We start from the raw sequence: 19357 nt of genomic DNA on the forward strand, positions 1-19357 counted from the left end.
AGCAAAAAAAATCAGACAAATTGGCATTGTTTCAATATTTTAATACATTTGAGCATGTCAGCTGATTCAGTTTGGCAACGGAAGAATTGATGCCACTAACGACAAAGAAAAAAAAAAAAAAGAAACCCGGAAACAGTCGATTTAAGAACAAAGAGCCTGTCACATTCGGTTCACACAGTCGAGCAGGATTTAAGATTCAGTCGTCACTGACAAAATAACTTAGTTTGTGCTGGAAAAAGTAAAACCTTTCAAAGAATATCATTTTTATTTATGGTTATACTGTTGTTTAGCTTAAATTTGAGTTGCACTTTTTTTAAATCAGTGATTTAATGGTTTGAATTTGTACCTCAGTGTCACCTGTTCAACAAATATATATATATACACAATTGTTTATGAGTTTCATACAATATGCATCAGGAATTGGTGGAGTAATCAAGTATTTTTCTACCCAATTGATTTGTATACAGACCCGCACTCATGTACAGTGCCGCTACTTTAAATACTACAGTAACATTTTTGCGTACACACACTTCTTTCTGTGTGGTTTTATAATATTCAAGTACACGTGTCTGTCAGACCTTTTCAGAAATGAGGCTCTTGGATAGCTGTTGAAGACACACTTGGTTTGTAAAGAGTCTTTGCAGTAACATTTCAGGAGTGGAGAGAAACAAGAGAGAGGAGTGGTTCTTTCAAAAACAAACAAGGGTAAAAGTGCAAGTTTTCAAAGACGTGCTTTGAAATGAGTGAAAAGGGAAACGAGCGAAAAAAGCTACAAACTCTTGGTTCAGTCATCGGTTACTATGCTTTTGTCCAGAATATTAGGTGCTTTTTTTCCCCTCGTTATGTTCTTATAGACTCCACAAGCCTTCAAATTAAATTACATCCATGTTTGCGGCTGAATATACAGCCAGTTGAAAATATAATATATCCACGCAAATACAGGATTCACACGTTATTCCAATTATACAGCTGTAGAAAACCGATCACAGAGAGCGGCTACGTTGATTTAAGACACCCACAAGTTTCATGTAATAGTGCTCAAGTCTCACCTACTTACCGTCGATGTAGAAGCTCAACAAAACGCGTCTCTTGATGGTCATCGAATATAAAAAATCTTTGTTCTCTAGTATGGAGAATATTCGACATGGTCAAAAATAGAAGAAGATCAGTAAACGTGATTCCTTTTTTTGTTTTAGATTCCCACTTTAGAGAATACTGTGAGCAGAAACCAATTGAAAGTCCTCCAAATGTAATGTTCCAAGGAAACGTTACTGCATTTAAGAAAAAAAAGAAGAAGAAGAAGAAGAAGAAGAAGAGTCCCCCTGGTAAAGTTTCAAAGAATGGCACAAAGAATGAAATGAGAGAAACTGTCCCACACTGACTGCTTTCAACCACCACCTTCTCATTCCTAAAGGAAGTGAAGACTTCGTTTTCTTCAACCGCAGCGAGAAGTTTTTCAAACAGTAGCTGCAGTTAAGTCCTTAGTTATTGTGGTCAGAAGTCCCAAGTTTTTTTTTTCACGGTACGGCACAAACCTCGGCCGTGCCTTCACTGCATTAAAAGTGAAATTATCAAATAACCCACAAAACTGCGTCCAAGCTGAAGCACAAATTGTGAGGAAGACTCCAGCGTTCCTTCATCGATCTTCCCCCAACGTCCCCGTACCCTCCCTCCTTCCCTCCCTCCCCCCGCCGTGTTCTTAAAGTCCTCCTCTCTAGTTGTACTGGAACTTGAAGTGGAAGCTGCCGCCAGACTCGAAGGGGTTGAAGTGAAAAGGCCAGTTTCGGCCCTGTCCTCCGCCTCCGCCCTGCTGGCTCTCCGGGTCCAGGGGATCCTCGCCCGCGTCAAACTTCTGCCTCATTTCTGGAAAGACAGTTGGAGGAACATTAATAAGTTTCCTCTTACAAACGCTTATTCACTTTCCTGCCGACAGTTAGACAAGAAGATTGACACCACTCTCATGTCTGTCTGTTTAACATGACACTACAGCCAGTAGCCGGCTAGCTTAGCTTAGCTTAGCATAAAGACTGTAAACAGGGAAACAGTGAGCCTGGCTTTGTGTGAAGCTATTAAAATCCACCTAAAAGCATCTGTGAAGCTCACACGCTAGCAGTTTCCAGTCTTTGTGCTAAGCTATGCTAACGGCTGCTTTCATATTTACTTCCCAAAACATCAAACTATTCTCTATTCATCAAATTATCCGTTAGCAATTGGTTATCTACAAGTCGTGCTATAGCTTTCTGATACTTCTGCCATGCTGAGTGTTTTCACTGTGAATTAAAGTTTTCTCTGAATATGTTTCTCTCAAATAACGTCAGTGGTGTCACATGTAACCATCTGAGCTCCTGACCTGGGTCGGTGAGGACCTCTTTAGCCGACGCGATGTCGATAAACCTCTTTTCCGCCTCCTTCTTCTCAGCCTCTGATTGGAAATTGTCAGGATGCCACTGCTGTGCCAGCTTCCTGTACGCCTTGATGATCTCCTGCTTGTTGGCGCTCCTGAGGAGAACAATCAAAACGTGTTCTACTCTTTAAAGTGATCCACAATGGATGGATTTAGTGTTGGAGGTCAGTCAAGTAAAGAGAAGATGACATTGTTTGTGATAAAAACAAAACTAGCTGGACCGGTTACCTGCCCACACCGAGGATCTTATAGTAGTCCCGCTTGCGAGAGAGCTTGAGCAGCTTCTGCGCTCGGTCCAGCCCTTCTCTAATTTCATTACTCTCGCTGTCGAACTCTTTGGCCTCCTGGTAGTCTGCCACAGCTGAGGACGGGTGAAATGAAAAAGATAACATAAATATAAAGGTGTGTGCATGCAAATATAATATCTTCATGCAGTTTATTGCTGTTGAAGATGAGTGCTTCTACCTTTCTCGTAGTCCTGGTTGAGGATGTAAGCCTCCGCTCGGTCTCGGAGGACGTTGGTGTTGCGCGGGTCTCTCTGGTGGGCCTCTGAGCACACGTCGATCGCCTCCTGAGCCAGCCTAACCTAGAATTGGCAAGGATCGCGAGGAGAAAAAGCACTTTAAATATGAACCAGCGGAGCACTGGGACCGGCAAGTTTGATGCCAGCTGAACTATTAACGGTCTAGTAAATCTGTTAATCAAACTTGGCTAGAATTCCTGCTCCAGAGCTTCAAATACACAGAGATGATCATCGCTCTCACCTTGACGAGGCAGAAGCAGATCCTCTCTTTGGCCAGGTTGGTGTAATGCGGGACGTTAGGCTCTGTCTTCATCACTGATTCATACTTATCAATAGCTTCCTGATACCTGATTGCAAGAAGAAAACACAATAGATGAATAAAGAGAAAACTTCTCCTTGTTCTTTTGGAGAGTCAGGAAACAAGATACTAAAAGCCAGGAAAGCATGCATGTTGTGAATAAGATTTGAATGGGTAATAAGGTGCAGTATGTGCCTAGATTCCACTATTGAGGCTGCACAGGCATCTACAAAATCATTTTTTGTTTTCTGCTGCATGTTTTGAAGCGCACATTCTCGTAAAAACACAAGATGTCCCAGGAGGACGGTCAGTTACAGAGGCGCAGACACTGACCTCTCTTCCTGAATGAGCTCTTCTGCCGCGTCCAGCTGCTTGCTGAGCTTCTTCACCTGCTTGTAGTGGCTGAAACACTCCTTGTCGTCCTGGTCCAGCTTCAGACACTCTCGGATGTGACTGCACAGGAAAGGATAGAGACTAAATCAACAACGGCGGCCAGCAAGACTGCTCTCGAGATGTAAAATCATGCTGAATTTGCATGACGCTGAGGAGTAGTTTGTTTATTCCAGCAGTAAGTGCCGGCTCACTTGAGTGACTCGTGGTGTTCTCCCAGGCCGTAGTGTAGCAGGCTGAGCTTCAGGAAGGCGGCGCGGTTGTCGTTACGTAGCCTCGTGGTCGGCGTCAGATCCTGGATGGCTTTCTGAGGATCTCCCATCCGGATGTAACATTCCGCACGAAGCTCCCGAGACTCCGGATCCCAAGGAGAGATCTGAGGGAAGATGGCGACTTTTATAAAAGAATGAACAGACAACAGCAGTAACTCTCAGACAATAATTATCTGTCTTAAAAAATATCCTTTTTAATGTTCACAAGATGCTAATTTGACTGAAAAGACAGTAAGGAATTCCTCCATAATCCTTAATACGCATTACTGGCGGACATTTTTAACTACATGATGGAGGAGATGTACAAAAAACAACTTTTTAACATACATTTGAGCCGTAATGATAAATAATGGAACGATACAGCTAGGCAGACAGGGTAACAACATGGAAAAGGCTTTTTTTAAATCTCTGGAAAACCTTTTAATGCAAAAGTAAGCTTCCAAAATTACACGCAAGATTCTGCAGTGAGGCAGCTTGACCCCAAAAACAGGCCCCACTGTGGAGCTGATGAACTGTACCTCAATGACTCGCTCCAGCACGGAGATGGTAGCGCTGTAGTCCCCCTGGTGGTACGCAGCGTGGGCCTCCTCCTGCAGCTCCTCCAGCTCGTTAGCTCTCATCAGCTGGTCCTGAGCCTCTTCGTGGTCTGGAGAGCGCTGCAGCTGGAGAATAAGACAGTTTTATTAACCTCTATGTGATTCAAGTCTATAAAGGAAACAACTAGTCAGGCAGGGAAAACATTGATTGCAAAAGTAGCGGCATACAGTATTAGTGAACCTACCACTGCTACAAAGTCCTCCCTGGCCTCCTGTGTGTTGCCCTGCTTTAAAAGGATATTCCCTCTCTGGAGTCTGGCCTGGAAATGAAGAGATGAGATGACATGAGGAGGAGGAAGAGGTGTAGGAGAACAGATGAGAGTACCCAGGAGATGCACATGGACACAAAATAAAGACTTAATAAACAATATTCTTTCTACTTGCGATCAGGTGAACTCACAGCGAGGAAGTCCGGCTTCAGCTGGATGGCTCTGGTCAGGTCTGGCAGGGCAGATTTGGATTTTCCCATAGCAAGGAACACCGCGGCTCGCTTGTAGTACGTCAGGTAATTCTTAGAGTCTCCCTCTGGAAAATGTCAAAGAATACTTATTTTGTCTTACAGAGTGTGAATACACTCACGAGGAAGAACTCAGCAGAGATACAAGACTGAAAATGTCAGCCAGCAGCGAGAATATAAATGTGTGTGTGTGTATGTGTGTGTGTGTAACCTTACCCACAGCGGAGTGATAGTGGGACAAGGCTTCAGCCAGCTGACCGGCTGCCAGAAGTTTGCGGCCCATCTCCAAGTGGTGCTCGATCTCCACGTGAGTTGCCCCCAAGACACCTGAAGCATGAAACAAGTGTTAATTCAGCCACGACGGAAACACGTCGCTGTCAACGGATCAGCAGCATAATGATTAAAGCAGATCATGATGACGCTTCATTCCTTATTACATTATATTCTTAAATCAATAGTTAAAATAGTGAAAAATGTCCAAAGTGCCCAAAGTGACATCCTCAAATGTCTTGTTTTGTCTCAACCATCAGTCTACAACCCAAAAGAGATTCAGTTTATTATCACAGAAAATAAAGAAACCAAAAAATATTCACGTTTGAGAAGTTGGAATCAGAGAGTTTGGACGTTTTCTATTGAATAAAATGACTAAAAACAATTGATCAATTATCAAAATGACTGCAGATTCATTTTCTGCTGATTGACTAATCAACTAATTGCTGCAGCTCTAATAAATATCACCCTTCCTGGAGCCCAGGGTGACATATTCAGATTGCTTGTTTTGTCTGAAAAAAACAGCCCAAACTTAAAAGATATTAAATTTATAGTAAATATAACACAAAGAAAAGCAGCATTTCTTAAACGATTAACCAGTTGTGGAAAGTAACTCAATACATTAACAACTTTAGTTACTTTTCAGATGAAGGTTTGACACAATGGATAATATAACAAGCTTTTAAAATACAACACATTGTTAAAGATGAAACCAGTTGTTTCCAACCTTTTTGGATTTTGACGTCTTACAAGAAGCAGTGTGTAGTCAGGGTCACATTTCAGATGTCTATGAGTTGATAACAGCTCCAACAAATAGTGACTTTTCCCTCTAAACTTCTCACATGCTTTCATTTTAATAAATGATCAAATGATCCTATATTTCACCAAAAATCAAAGATTAGAGAAAAATTCCAAATAACTGAAAACAGATTTGTGTATCAGAACTTTGTTTTTTCTTCTTTTCTCTCCCATTAATCATCTCACGACCCCTCAGATTTATCTGGTCACCCTTTGGAGGGGCCCGACCCCTAGGTTGGGAACCACTGGACTAAACTAGTTAACTGTATATAAAGTAGTTCAAACTAGCTCCACCTCCAGCAGCTACAACAGTAACATGCTGATCTAACACTGATGCTTCAGTATTAATAATCTAATGATGTCATATATAATAATATATCAGTCAGAGGGACTAAAACACTACTTTTACTGCAATACTTTTACTTGTAATAAAGTATTTTTTACATTGTTGTATTGGTACTTTCACCTCAGTAAAGGATTTGAATACTTCTTCCACAACTGAAATTAACTGATTAACAAAACTGATTAATTTAAGCATGAAACACGTGATATTCGTGTCTAAACTTCTGTATATAAACCATATTTACAGAGGTAATAAAGGTGATGACAGGAGAGGGGGGTGGGGGCCCAGAGACTGTCATTCCTGGCTACGCCTCTGTCAATGCACACAACTACTTCCTCAACTCTTAAACACATTATAAAGCAGCTACAGGTAGTTATTTAACTTATAATTATTGCATATAAGTGCAATAATGCGACCAGATGCAAATTCAGTTTCATTTTTGTGAAGTCTGAGAAAGGGCGGGACATCAGCTTTCATGGGCGTTTTTTTAACGATTAGACAGAGAGAAACGAGCTAGAAACGTCTCAAAACAATACTTATGTTGGAGAGGTGTTTCTAAAAGAGCATTTCTGACTTTAAACACAGTCTCACCATCCAGCTGGAGGTCCAAAATGACACACAGCAGTGACAGGGAGCACAGGACCCCGCTGACTCCGCCCCGCCGGCACGTCTCCATGGTTAAAACGATTCACACTTTTGACACCTAGCAAGCGTTAACTCTCTTCTGCTTTCACGTCGGGCGAAAAACGCCGGTTTGTTTCATTGAAACGGCGATAATATCTGTTAAATCCTCATCGTTTCCTTCTGCCAGACCGCAGGGACAGCTACGACGGTGTATTTACGGTCCTGGTCTGACTGTGTTCCGTGTGGAAAAGGCGACACTCAGCTCAGAGGTTCCCACCCCCTTAAAGGCGCGCTTTCCCTCCTGAGCCGAGGATCACTTGGGCTTTACTTGTAGTTAAAACACCTCCACTCAACATGATGATGGAGCAGTCGAACAGCTGACTCGCTTAAACACTTTGTAAAATGAAACCTTCCTGTCTGGTGTCTCTTTCTGTCCTACATTTCCGTGGTTGGTCCACGCAGCGCACATCCGTGTTGGTCTAGAGACGTGTGCTGCTCTCATTGGAGAGACTATTTTAACACTAGTGGCACTCCCACATGTCCCTGCATGGACACACAGCATGCACTGTCACTAAAGCTTTTTCCATTGTATGGACTCTGTGACATTCTGGGAGGGTTTACAGGACTGGATGTCAACCAAAATACAAATACTTGCTCCTCTCACTAGAGAAAATATTGTGTTTGGTAGTAACATGAAAGACATGAGGAGTAGGGATGCGCTCATACGAGCTATTTGAGTCAGTATTGATGAATCTCTAATTAAGAGTGACTTGATATTGAACAACCTGATACTGCTGGTGTAATTTTTTCATCCAAACATCCAAGTGGAGGAGAATGAAACCCCCTTTTCACTGTTTTTAAAAGGGATCTTGTGGACATTCATCTCAGTGTTTTGACTGACTAATAAATTCACTAAACTAATGAAAAGAAAACAGGCAGTGTCTCCCCTCGGAGCTTAATATTTAAGAACTGAAAATATCTGATGACCTCTAGAGCAGTGTTTCTCATAGTGGGGTCTGGGGACCCCCAGGGGTCTTTGAAAGGGGAATCATTTGTTTTCACTATAATTCCATCCATAAATAACAAAATGACAGGGTTTAATATATTTTCTATAATAAAACATATAAAAGCAAAAATCTTATCAGATGAGGGTCTGTGGTCTAATTTGTGTCAGTTTAGGGGTCCTTGATGTGACAAAGTTTGAGAACCAGTGGTCTAGAGAAGCTATGAAAGACTGCAGACTTGTTATTGTTATTTTTAATAGTAGTAATTTGTTTTTTAATTATTTATGTTGTTATATTATTATTTTATATAATGTAATTTATTTTTCTTATCTTAATGTGCCTTGAATATTAAGAGGTATTTACTGTTTATTGCTTTTGAACAAGCAGAACAAGCTGCACGTCAAGTCTTTGCAGGAGAGAAGTCAAAAGTTTATGTTGTCAGTGTGGTTTTGTACGGAAGCCAAATTACGCCATCAAAACATCCTCTTAAAGGGCAGGTTCACAATTTTTAAAGTCTGTCTTAAAACAACGGTCAGGAGCCCAAATGATGATTGAAACAGGTTTTTCTTGCTGTGATCATTCCTCCTGTTCATACTGACCATTACAAGATCCTTTCATAATCCACTTACAATCGAAGTGATGGATGATGATGAGGCTAATATGAAGTCTCACATGAGTCAAATCAAGTAGACATCTTTCAATATTACAGTCTTTTTAGTGCCAAAGTTCCTCTTTTTGTTATTATACTTCCACCGCAGCTCAACAGGGAAACACAAAGAGGGAATTTGATGCTAAAAAGACTTTAAATGTGGCAGATATCCACTTGATATGACTAACTCAGACTGCTGAAGCCTCATATAAGCTTCAGATCAACTTTTAAATGCATTTTTGCACAAAACGACTGTGCAGACACACTGTGGATTTTGGCCCTGGATGATTTTTTATGAAATATTATTTAATCCTGCTTCTTTTTACAATAACAGATTTTGTTGCAACACATTTTTATTTCATTCCAACAGTTTTTTTTATTTAAAAACATTCTTTTTTCCAAAGTCTTTTTTTGTTTCACAACACCATTTTTCCAATGACATTTTATCTCATCATGACATTTTTTAATCACAAAATTTTATACATAGAAAAAGACAAAAACCCTTTTTTTTGTAGCAAATTTTAACAGTGAAAACTTATCAGATGAAAATACATACATTCATATAACATCCCCATCATCAAGACATTTCTGCAACAGAACATAGTCACAACTTTACTGAAAAGAGGAACAAGAAACCAAACTGGGATGTTAAGCATAAAACATTCTATTGTGCGCAATTGTAGAAAAAACCCCAAAAAAACATCAAAACAAGCTTGTCCATCGTCTTCTTATACAACTATAAAACTGTATGAAACAACACATACAAACATCTGGATCACCCCACTTTGACCTTCCCCGTAAAAAATGTCTACAAAAATGTAAGCCTACGCAGATCATTAGATTTATAGATTTCTTTGAAAACAAGTGACTATAAATGTATTTAGTGCTGACATCACAAGGGGAACATAAATAAAAAAAAATCATTGCAAGCAAACAGTATGTTTGTACAGCTTCAATGCTAAAATATCAGGGACAATTTTAAAAATCCTTCTCCAGCTCTTTAATGTCTTTACATCTCCTCTTTTGTCCAGTCAGGCAAATAACAAATCAATAATGGATCACCTGCACTAATTGAGTCGATGTCCCTAATGTTTTGAATAAGCAGCAGAGTACTGGTTAATCATTTGTACAGGATTCACATTTGATTGATTGTAGTTATATACAATACAGTGGTGCTATGTTACCTTCATCACTGGACATACAGTGTGATGGACTTTCTCCTCATACATAGTTGTGGATAAAAAGCCCCATTAGTATAAGTGTAAAGGTGTTAGATGCCTGTTCTAATCGATAAAGTTCGTTTTTCCTTCCCTGCTCAAACGTAGGCGTTTCGTCCGTAAGTACTGGCTGCAACGCTTCTAGTCGGGGCAGCTGCAGAATATACGGTTCCCCTGGCTTGATAAGGCATAGGGCTGCAAAACAAGACGGTAAAACAAAAACATTAGTCACATAGGATGCATTTCAATTAATCAATCAATCAAACTTCATTTGTATGGTACGGTTTGTACAGGTTAGTAAAATTCAGAGTGCTTTACAGATTACTGACAAACTAATAATAAGACAGAAGCAATGTAAACAATAAAAACAATCTCAGACTAATGCACACAAAAGAGATAAAAATGTAATAAAAACCAATAAAATGGATTAAAATAAAACAAGAACTAGATAAAACATATAAAAGACAACAACCAATACAATACATAAGAGGGAATAAAACATTTTAAAACACTACAATAAAATAATGATTAAATAAAATAAATAACGCCTATAAAATATTCTAAACTTTTAGCTGCTCTCAGTTCCTCAGACAGGCTTTATGTTGTCAAATCAACAATCCTGACAACATTTAATTGATTGGTCTGTTACTTAACAGACATTTTTACAAAAGCACAGGTGCTCCTAATAACATTAATAATGTCTCATCCCAGTTAGGTGTCCCAGTAAGTCCTGACCATGTGACAGTGATCCAGCATGCACAGTAACAGGGTCCTGAAACTGAAGCAGCTAAATGGGATTCAGCCATCATTCATTTTATTATTTAAACCTGTGCTTTTTCATAGTGGGACATGCCTTCTGTGAAAAAGGCCTATCTCTTTATAAAAGTATAAGAAGTCTGTTCAATTCCAGTGAAAAGTGTCTTTTTTGATTTTTCCACTGTGGGGCGCCAAAGTCAGAAATGTTCAAATCCTGTATATCCTACACATAGTGGCTTTAAACAGGATGTGTCTGTGGCACAGCTCTTTAAAATGTAAGAGACAGGTCATCTGACTGGTTTCTTATGTTCTCATTCATTTTGCATTTGACACTTAAAGCTGATATTTTGTACCATTAAAATAGAGCTCCAATAAAACATCCAACACGTCAGAAACAGAGGAACTCAGATGGGCGGACACACACAAGCTCAGGTGATCATATCTGACAAGAGCTCATGTTACATCCCACTGGTGGGTTAACACAGTTTTACCACGACGAGGCACCAAAGAGCCATGACAAGCTTTCCTACCAGTTTCACAAGGTATATCATTGCAAAACAGTCATGACAGGTGTTCAGTGTGTGTATGTAAATCCTAAAAGATTTGTTAAATGTTAAATAAACTTTGAGTAAAAACCATGAAAACTGAAAAAAGTAATCCTCCTTTTGATTTCCTTCATGTAAACTTCACTTGTAAATTATTTGTCCTACATTTATTTATGCACGCACCTTCTATATTTATTTTTAAAACTGCATATTGATTTACAAATTACACTGTTTATGTATTAATCCATCTTGTGTTAGTTATTTATATATAGATCCCTTTTTATATGACGTATTTATTGACAGATTGATTAATTCATTAAGTCTAATATTAATGCGTCTCTTTAATCATATCAGAGAATATATCATGTTTCATTCAATGACACTCTTCATGCACAAAAACTGCTAAGTGCACATTGTTTTGTATTTTGGTCAGATTATGTTAGTATGAACTTACTATTTTTCCTGTGTGCCCAGTTTGCAGGAACAGGTGAGAACAGCTCCTCCAGCGAGGGCGAGCACAGCAGAGCACCAGCCGATGTAAAGTCCCTCTCCTATTTCATACCTGCGACACACAGCACAGTGTGATCAGTGACACACTCGCCTTTTGGGTAATTTCCAGTCCCACCACCACCACCACCTCCACCATCTTACCTTATGCCAGGATAGAAAGGGTCAAAGAATTCCTGTGTGATGTTGAAGGCGTACCAGGACACTGCAACCATTGTGCACACACCTTTTGATGGAGGAAGAAAAAAGAAAAACAAATATTCTTTAATCATTGCAGTGGGGAAGCTGCCAGATACAGATTCAGTGATGCAAGAAGCCAGTAAAAAATCATGAAGGATTTATTTGACCGTGTAATAAAAATCATAATTTAGTTATATTTTCCTTTAGGTATTTATAGGGTAAAATATTAGAGAGTCATTATAATTCAGACAGAAAGGCTACAAGCTAAAAGCAGGTACATTTCTATATCAAAAATATGTTTCTCTCCATTTTGACTCCACTTCACTGATTCAACTACTCCAAAAATACACTTTTTGGACTTTTATTTATGCACTTTATTTGTCTTTTTGTTACCTTGAAGTATGAAAAGGACTCCAGCAGTGCCAGCAATCCTCCCCTTGAGGACTAAGTTTTCTCCTCCAGCCTTGGAGCATTGTACTCCTATCATGGCCGCCAGCAGTCCAAAGGTGCCCAGCACTATCGATGTGATCATCAAGGCACGAGATGCCTGGATGTAACCTGGACACAGGAAGGAAATAAACCATCCAATTCACTGTCAGTACATAATCACAAGGGTCATCAGATAATTTCCAGTTTGAAAGATTAGATTTTTGCCCATAAACATGCCTGGCAATCAATTTAATAGCAATTAAAGTAGAATATTTAAACTTTTAAAATTTTGAAATGTTCCTTTAACAATCACTTATCATTGCATAAGCATTTTTTCTTTACAAACAACATCAGCATTTCATGTAATTTAGCTACTTTCAACTTTTTTTTAAACTTAAAATGATCTACAATTGATGGGTCAGAAATTAAAAACCTTTCAGCATACTTATAAGATTTTTTTTTGTCACTGATGGGTCAACATACCATTCAGAGCGAGCAACGAGGGGAACTCTCTGCAGTTATGTACCCCCGTCGAATCCGTCGCACAGGACATCCACAAGTTTTCATAGATGGTGGAGGTGGTGATGACATTCCCATCAACGGTGGAGGTCTTCCAGTAACGGTTCGGCAGGGCGATCCCTACCATCACCCAAGAAATGAACCCCAGCAACAAAGCCACTACTTCCACAACCGGATCCATGACCCCCCCTCAGTCCAGCAGCCAAACAAAAATGTATCCAGATCTCGGTTTTTATAATTCAATAAAGCTTTTTTATATAAGCCAGAATATTTGATTTTGTTGTGACAGAAAGTCTGTGGGTGTCTGAGAAGTTTGGTGTCTGGTCTGCAACTGTGAGATGTGTCCAGCTCAACAGTTATCTATAATGATTTATATGACTTGCTTTCTCTCCACCCCTCTCGCCTCACACTTTTTTTTTTTTTTTTTTTCATTTTACACCCCTGAAACTGAACAGGTGTTTATCGGCTTACCCAAGGTCCAATGGTCATCTGTTGCTCTTAATGACACTGTGCTGTGTATGTTTTCAGTCATGTTTAGCAGTGCATGTACCTTCTTTTAAAATGCATTCGATCACAAAGGTTTGATCAGAAATATGAGCAGATTTTGACAATTGATGCAATTGGAAGAACAATCGAACATTATAAGCTGTCTATGAAATGTTTTTTTGTGTTTTTGCATCATGAAAATGTTGGTATTTGTGTCTTAAAACCTAAATTTCATAAAGTTTGTGTTGAAGTCATTGTAATATAGCCAGCTGCAACATGTAAGTTTTATTGTTTTAAATGATCTCAAGGCCATGAGACTCAAGGTCACAATCACTGAGCGTCACACCCAGCATTTTATAACGTTTTTGGAGAACTGTCGACATGTGGTTTAATTCAAGGACCTAAAGTCACAGCTACAAGCAAATGACAATGGTCTAAAGTTAGGCAGTTCATCCCGTAGTTTCTGTGTTTGTGTGTCTTGATTAATAATCCTCCTGATAGCTGGGTAGCGTTGCAAAATCCAGGTCACACTGGGTTCGCCAAACTGATAATATTAAGATAAATATTAGCCTGCATGTCAGACAAAGCCTTTGGGTTTAAAGGTGAAGAGATTTGTAAACTGGCAAAACTCATTTGTATAAAGGTGAAGACCGAGGCTCCAAAAATAGACTCAATTCATTAAAGGTAAACTTGACCCGAGCTGTTCATCAGCTTTCTGGAAGGAAGTGGGAGCAAAGGAAGTTTGTTGATTGTAATTGTCTCTGATGTCTTTGTTGATTGTCTTGTAAAATTTAATTAAATTTTTCAAATAACTGACAGACAAGTCATACCTCTTATACACTATAAAGTACCTTGTATACATGATTGCACACAAGATATTTAAAATTTTTATCTTCTTTGATTTCTTTCTTTCTTCTTTTTTGGTCTTGGAGTATGTTTATCATCCCTAAATCCCAAATATGCATTAATTTAAAAAATCTATTCAATATGTCTCTTAAAGATATATTGGAAAAACAAAAAAACAGAGTTCACAAACGTTTTTGATTTAGTAAACGTCAGGTTTCTTTTGTCTCTATCATTGTTTGAAATTGTAAAACTGTTAATGGAAATGTTTGAATCAAGTATTCAGAACGTTAAAAAATTGATTCATCCTTAAAGGTATTTGGCTGGTGATTTACTATATTTTTCCCGTCAGCAAATCTTATGTGCAGAGCCAAACCAACAAGGAAGTCATCATACTTACAAGTATTGTATGTGTATCCAAATCTCAATATATCCTATCTATTCCTCTCGGCTGTAGACCTCTGTTATTGTCCAAAAAGTAGTAAAAACACGTCAATGAGCCACACTGTTTCACTGGGTCACATGTTCCTTCGCCACCCAGATGATGGTTTGTTTACAAACAGTTCAAAAAAGTAAAAGCAGCAATCATGTTTTCAGTCTCAGGAGAGTAGTTCCTTGTAGATGCCACTGGGGCATCTAAAAGGAGTGTCTACGGGGCATTTATGGGGCATCTACGGGACAACTACAGGGCAGCTGTGGCACAGGAGGTAGCGTGGGTCGTCCACTAATCGGAAGATTGGTGGTTCAATCCCTTGCTCCTCCAGTCCGCATGTCGAAGTGCCCTTGAGTAAGTGGGCTAAATATTAAACCCCAAATTGCTCCCTAAGGTTGCGCCATCAATGTGTGAGTGTGTGTATGAATGATTAGATGATGAGCAGGTTGGCACCTTGCATGGCAGCCTCCGCCATCAGCGTATTAATGTGTGCGCGAATGCGTAAATGTGACATGTATTGTAAAGAGCTTTGAGTGGTCAGAAGACTAGAAAGACGCTTTATAAATGCAGTCCATTCCAAAAAATGCAGTTCACTGTGCATGTGCAGGAATGCGGTTGTGTTTATAATGCTGCTAGCTTGTTATGCTAAAAATCAAAACTTTGTGCTAAATTGTAAAGAACTGTACAAACACTGAACTACTCTCCAGAGACTGAAAACGTGATTGCTGTCTTTGGAGCCGTTTCTAAACAAACTACCGTGCTCAAACTCTTTGTGGTGAAGGAACATGTCACCCAGTGCAGCGGTGTGGCTCACTCACATGTTTTTAAATAGCTTTTGGACATCAGAGGTCTACAGTCTACACAGATAAATTAGATATATCAGGCTTTGGATATTCACACAATACTTAATCAATTCATTGTTGGTTTGGCTCTGCACATGAGATTTGTTGACAATAAGAAAAAGATTTTGTTGTTTTGATATTTTTAACATATCAGTGACATGAAAATTGATCAGTTTCAGCAATCAGACACTATGGACGCCATGAGAGTACCTGGAGAAAAAATGATCCATGTTCACGAATATAGATCGGTGGGATCTATGTCAGGTGTCATTTTGAAGGTCAGCCTTCTTTTGCCACTTGATCAGTGAGAGAAAAGCAGAAATCCGAACTCACAGATGAATCTAAACTCAGTGCCCTGCTTCATCTGCTTCACTTCCACCTGAGGTCCTATGAAAAGTGGACCCTGCCCCACTATAAATGTCTCATTTTATGGCCAAACTGTTTGCAAAACCCATTTTACTGAGCATTTGCTTCGGTCCCTGATGTGTTTGTGTTATTAGATGTAAATGTCACAGTCTGTGAAAACAAAACTTTTATGTGATTTTTTTTAACGTGTTACCTGAAAAGAAGTTTTTCATGTGCTTTCCAGGAAAAACTCATTAAAGAGACGCTGGATGGACATGTGACGAGGAGAGACAACACGGAAGATGGCACAGAATAGATTAGAAAAAGGATGTCTGTGTATTCTGGTTTATTTACAGAGGAGATATGAAGAACTGATGTAAAAAACTGAAATTGAAACAGCTGTTTTCAGAGATGGGAACAGTTTTTGCTTAATGTAGAAACCATCTTGTAGTCCAGGTCTGCGCAAAGGTTGATTTTATTGTTCTGCAACTATAATAATGCAACTCATAAAATATTCATGGTTTAGAAACTTTGTGTTCAGGTGTTTGTTGTAGGAAAACATTTAAGATGTAACCCTGAATTTGACATTTTAAAAGCTAATTCAATAGACTTACAACTGCATACATGAATCATCATAAATTTCTGACCATATTCTGGATATTTTCTACATGTAATGTCTTTCTCCTCTCCCGAAAACATCCTTAAAGACCCTGAAAACATATTTTCTCAACAGGAGTGTTACCGTGAGTGATGACGTCCCAAACAAACACACAATTTTCAGCCAAAGTTGGAACAATTTTGATTATTTCATTTGAGAGATTTCTCTATTTGTGTTTTTCCTCTATGCCTCTCTCACTAGTTTAAAGCTGGTGGGGCTCAGCTGAAAAACATGATGTCACAAAGTCCCATGCACCAATCAGGCTTTAGCAACATTCGAATGATAATCTGATGACAGCTGTGGGGTTGTTTAAGTATATTGTCAGGTCAATGTCAATCAGATCTGATCAAACAACACCCACACAATGTGATCAAGCTGATTAGTTGACAATCCAGACGCTGGTTCGGAACCGTTTGGACTGCTAGTTTATTTTAGCAAGGCTTCAAATTAGTTAGAGTACACATTTTTAGAGAGACAACAAAATTAATGGATTTTCTCTCCAAAAAGGAAAATAACGTGTTATTATGAACACTATAGAATGGGACCAGTTTCAATTAATAGAGTAATAAAGTGACTGTGCATATAATTGACTAAATTTAGTGTTAAACTCTTAATAAACAATAAATAAGGATGTTTTTTCCTCAAACTTTAACTTTGACTCTTGCTCATTTAGTCAAATCAGGGGGCTTAAACATGCAGACAAATGCAGGGAAATTGCTGTTTCCCACAAACCTATGAGCAAACAGTTTAAACTTGATTTCATGGGATCTTTAAAGTTTTCTTTTACAGTTTTCTTCATGAGATGTCTGAGAGAATTTGGACCCTGCAAAAGCACATCAACCGTTCAAAAGATCTTTTTTTGTGCTCATAAAGATCACAAAATTCGTGTTTCCTAAAAGATCCTTTTTGTGTACAGTCAGATCCAGAAGTCTAACAAGTGAATGGATATTAATCCACTGAATGCATACAGAACCTTTTAAAGTTGTTTTCCTCTTTAAGCCTTGACGCTCTGCAAATAAACTCGAACGTCAGGACAGTACAATGATAAGATGGAACTAAACAATCAAAGCTTGCGTATGAGAACGTGACAGGCGGTGAGCAGAAACATTAAGGTGACAGACAATAAACTTCTGTTCTCCTGGATTATACAATAACTTCCAATTACTGTGTTATGACATGTATACAGGGTGTAACTCAACCAATACACGGTGTTCCCAGACTTTCTCGGTGATTACACATTAATATCCCTCAGCCATGCGTGTGCAAGCCAGTTGATACTCAATGAACATTGGCCCTCTTAACTGAAACTCACTGAAGCTGATCTGAATTACGCAGCTGTTAAGAGGGTGTTTAAATTGTGCAAGAGACAAGTCTTAAGACAACTGCGGCATTGGTTAGATATTAAATTCATATTCTGCTCCTCTGTCTGGATATTAGATAAATTATCTGGGGGGTGTTTACCAGCCCTGATATCTGTTGGTTTTTCTCTCTTTGTTCACCTCTTTCACACCAAAGAAGATTATTGTTTTCACTGATACGTTCCCAGCAAAGTTTCGGTCCTGTCAGGTGAGTTAATGAGTAACATCCCACAAGGCTGATAACACCAAACACAACTGATAGCCTCCATAAGTCTTCCTGTTGTAAAAAAAAAAAGGTGTCTGAATCTTGAGTCAAGATGAGAGGATGACCGGCAGGGAGTGAACTAGGCCGGGCACTTTTTTTTTCTGTTCAAACAAACGTATTTGTGTGAAAGACTCAAACATAGATAATGATTATAATACATCCTCCTACACAGTGTCCATTAAAACCTAATTGTAAACTTAATAGTCAATAAATGATAGTGATAAGAATGGGATTACAGTATACTGGACTTTGCTCCATCAATAAAACTTTCGTAGGAAAATTACTTTGATAAATCGACGTTTACACGAATGGAAAATCACAGTTTCCTGGTCATTCATGAGAAGCGAAAACACAAGACGTACTTATCTATATTATATGTGGATGACTCAGCGTTATTTTATGAGACTGATAACTCTCTCTTGTCCTCAAGATTACCAAGATTACAGTCCGCCTTGTACCGAACGTGTACCGAAAAGTCAATATAGACATTTATACATGTAGTTTTAGTTATTGTTACTTACAGCTGGATGTTTGAGCTTCACTGTGCTCAGTTTGACACTAAAAAGCTGTTTTCACGTTCATCTGCTAAAGGTAGAAAGTTTCTCTGCGCTCGACGTAAATCTGAGTTAAAGGGGTGAAACTACAAGCAGGATTTGCAATGTCACAACTAGTCTGGAAGCTAATAGTGGTCCAGTATGCGAAAAAAAACCTTATTAGACACAAATTACTATTCAAAACAGAGTATTTTTATATATCTTGTCATGTCTGGAGGGAAATTTAATTTGTTGAAAAATCAGAGAATTAGTTTATATTGTCTTTGAAATGGAAACTTATACCCTTGTGTTAATGTCTTTTAATTATGTTTTATTGCCTTAAAGTCAAGAGCACATTATATGAGTTTATGATCTCTGCTTCCTGTATGAAGATGTTCCTAACAGGTACCATTAAAAGCGAGCTCTCGGTCACTGCAACCTTACTGTTCATTAGAAAAGAGGCAGAGAGAGAAAGGTATTAGGGAGGACAGGCAGATAAGGCAGAAGACCAAGAGAAACTCCCCAAAGAGAAGGTAGATTAATTAAAAGAAACATATTAGGGTGACGTGACCTATGTGGTTGTATGTACAAATACCAACAGCGAACTTCATACAGTATCTCTTCCGCATAGCGAACTGGAACATCTGCACTTGCAAATGTGTCTTCTGGATATTGACAATAAAACTCAATAAAACAATAAAACTTGTTCTCTGTGAATTCATCCATCACAGTCTTACAATAAAACATTATCATCATTTGCAGCGACTCAGAACGAGATGAAAGATGGGTTTGTTTTATCAGAATATAGAGACC

General features: G+C 38.8%; 2 protein-coding genes across 2 annotated transcripts; both read right to left on the reverse strand.

Annotated features, from left to right (window-relative positions):
- Nucleotides 1-20: 20 nt before the first annotated feature.
- Nucleotides 21-7445, reverse strand: dnajc3b (DnaJ (Hsp40) homolog, subfamily C, member 3b). Its single transcript, XM_042401286.1, has 12 exons — nt 6943-7445; nt 5157-5267; nt 4884-5008; nt 4669-4743; nt 4406-4549; nt 3810-3991; nt 3559-3678; nt 3169-3274; nt 2870-2990; nt 2633-2765; nt 2351-2499; nt 21-1863 (listed from the first exon to the last, which is right to left on the reverse strand). The coding sequence occupies exons 1-12, from the start codon at nt 7025-7027 to the stop codon at nt 1715-1717; spliced, it is 1500 nt and encodes a 499-aa protein (XP_042257220.1). The 5' UTR covers nt 7028-7445; the 3' UTR covers nt 21-1714.
- A 1611-nt stretch (nt 7446-9056) lies between these two features.
- On the reverse strand, nt 9057-14101 carry cldn15a (claudin 15a). The gene is made up of 5 exons (XM_042401095.1): nt 12746-14101; nt 12227-12391; nt 11798-11879; nt 11601-11708; nt 9057-10040 (listed from the first exon to the last, which is right to left on the reverse strand). The coding sequence occupies exons 1-5, from the start codon at nt 12960-12962 to the stop codon at nt 9944-9946; spliced, it is 669 nt and encodes a 222-aa protein (XP_042257029.1). The 5' UTR covers nt 12963-14101; the 3' UTR covers nt 9057-9943.
- Between the last annotated feature and the right edge of the window lie 5256 nt (nt 14102-19357).

The sequence above is a fragment of the Thunnus maccoyii genome, chromosome 22, assembly GCF_910596095.1.
Source record: "Thunnus maccoyii chromosome 22, fThuMac1.1, whole genome shotgun sequence".
Classification (NCBI taxonomy): Eukaryota; Metazoa; Chordata; class Actinopteri; order Scombriformes; family Scombridae; genus Thunnus; species Thunnus maccoyii.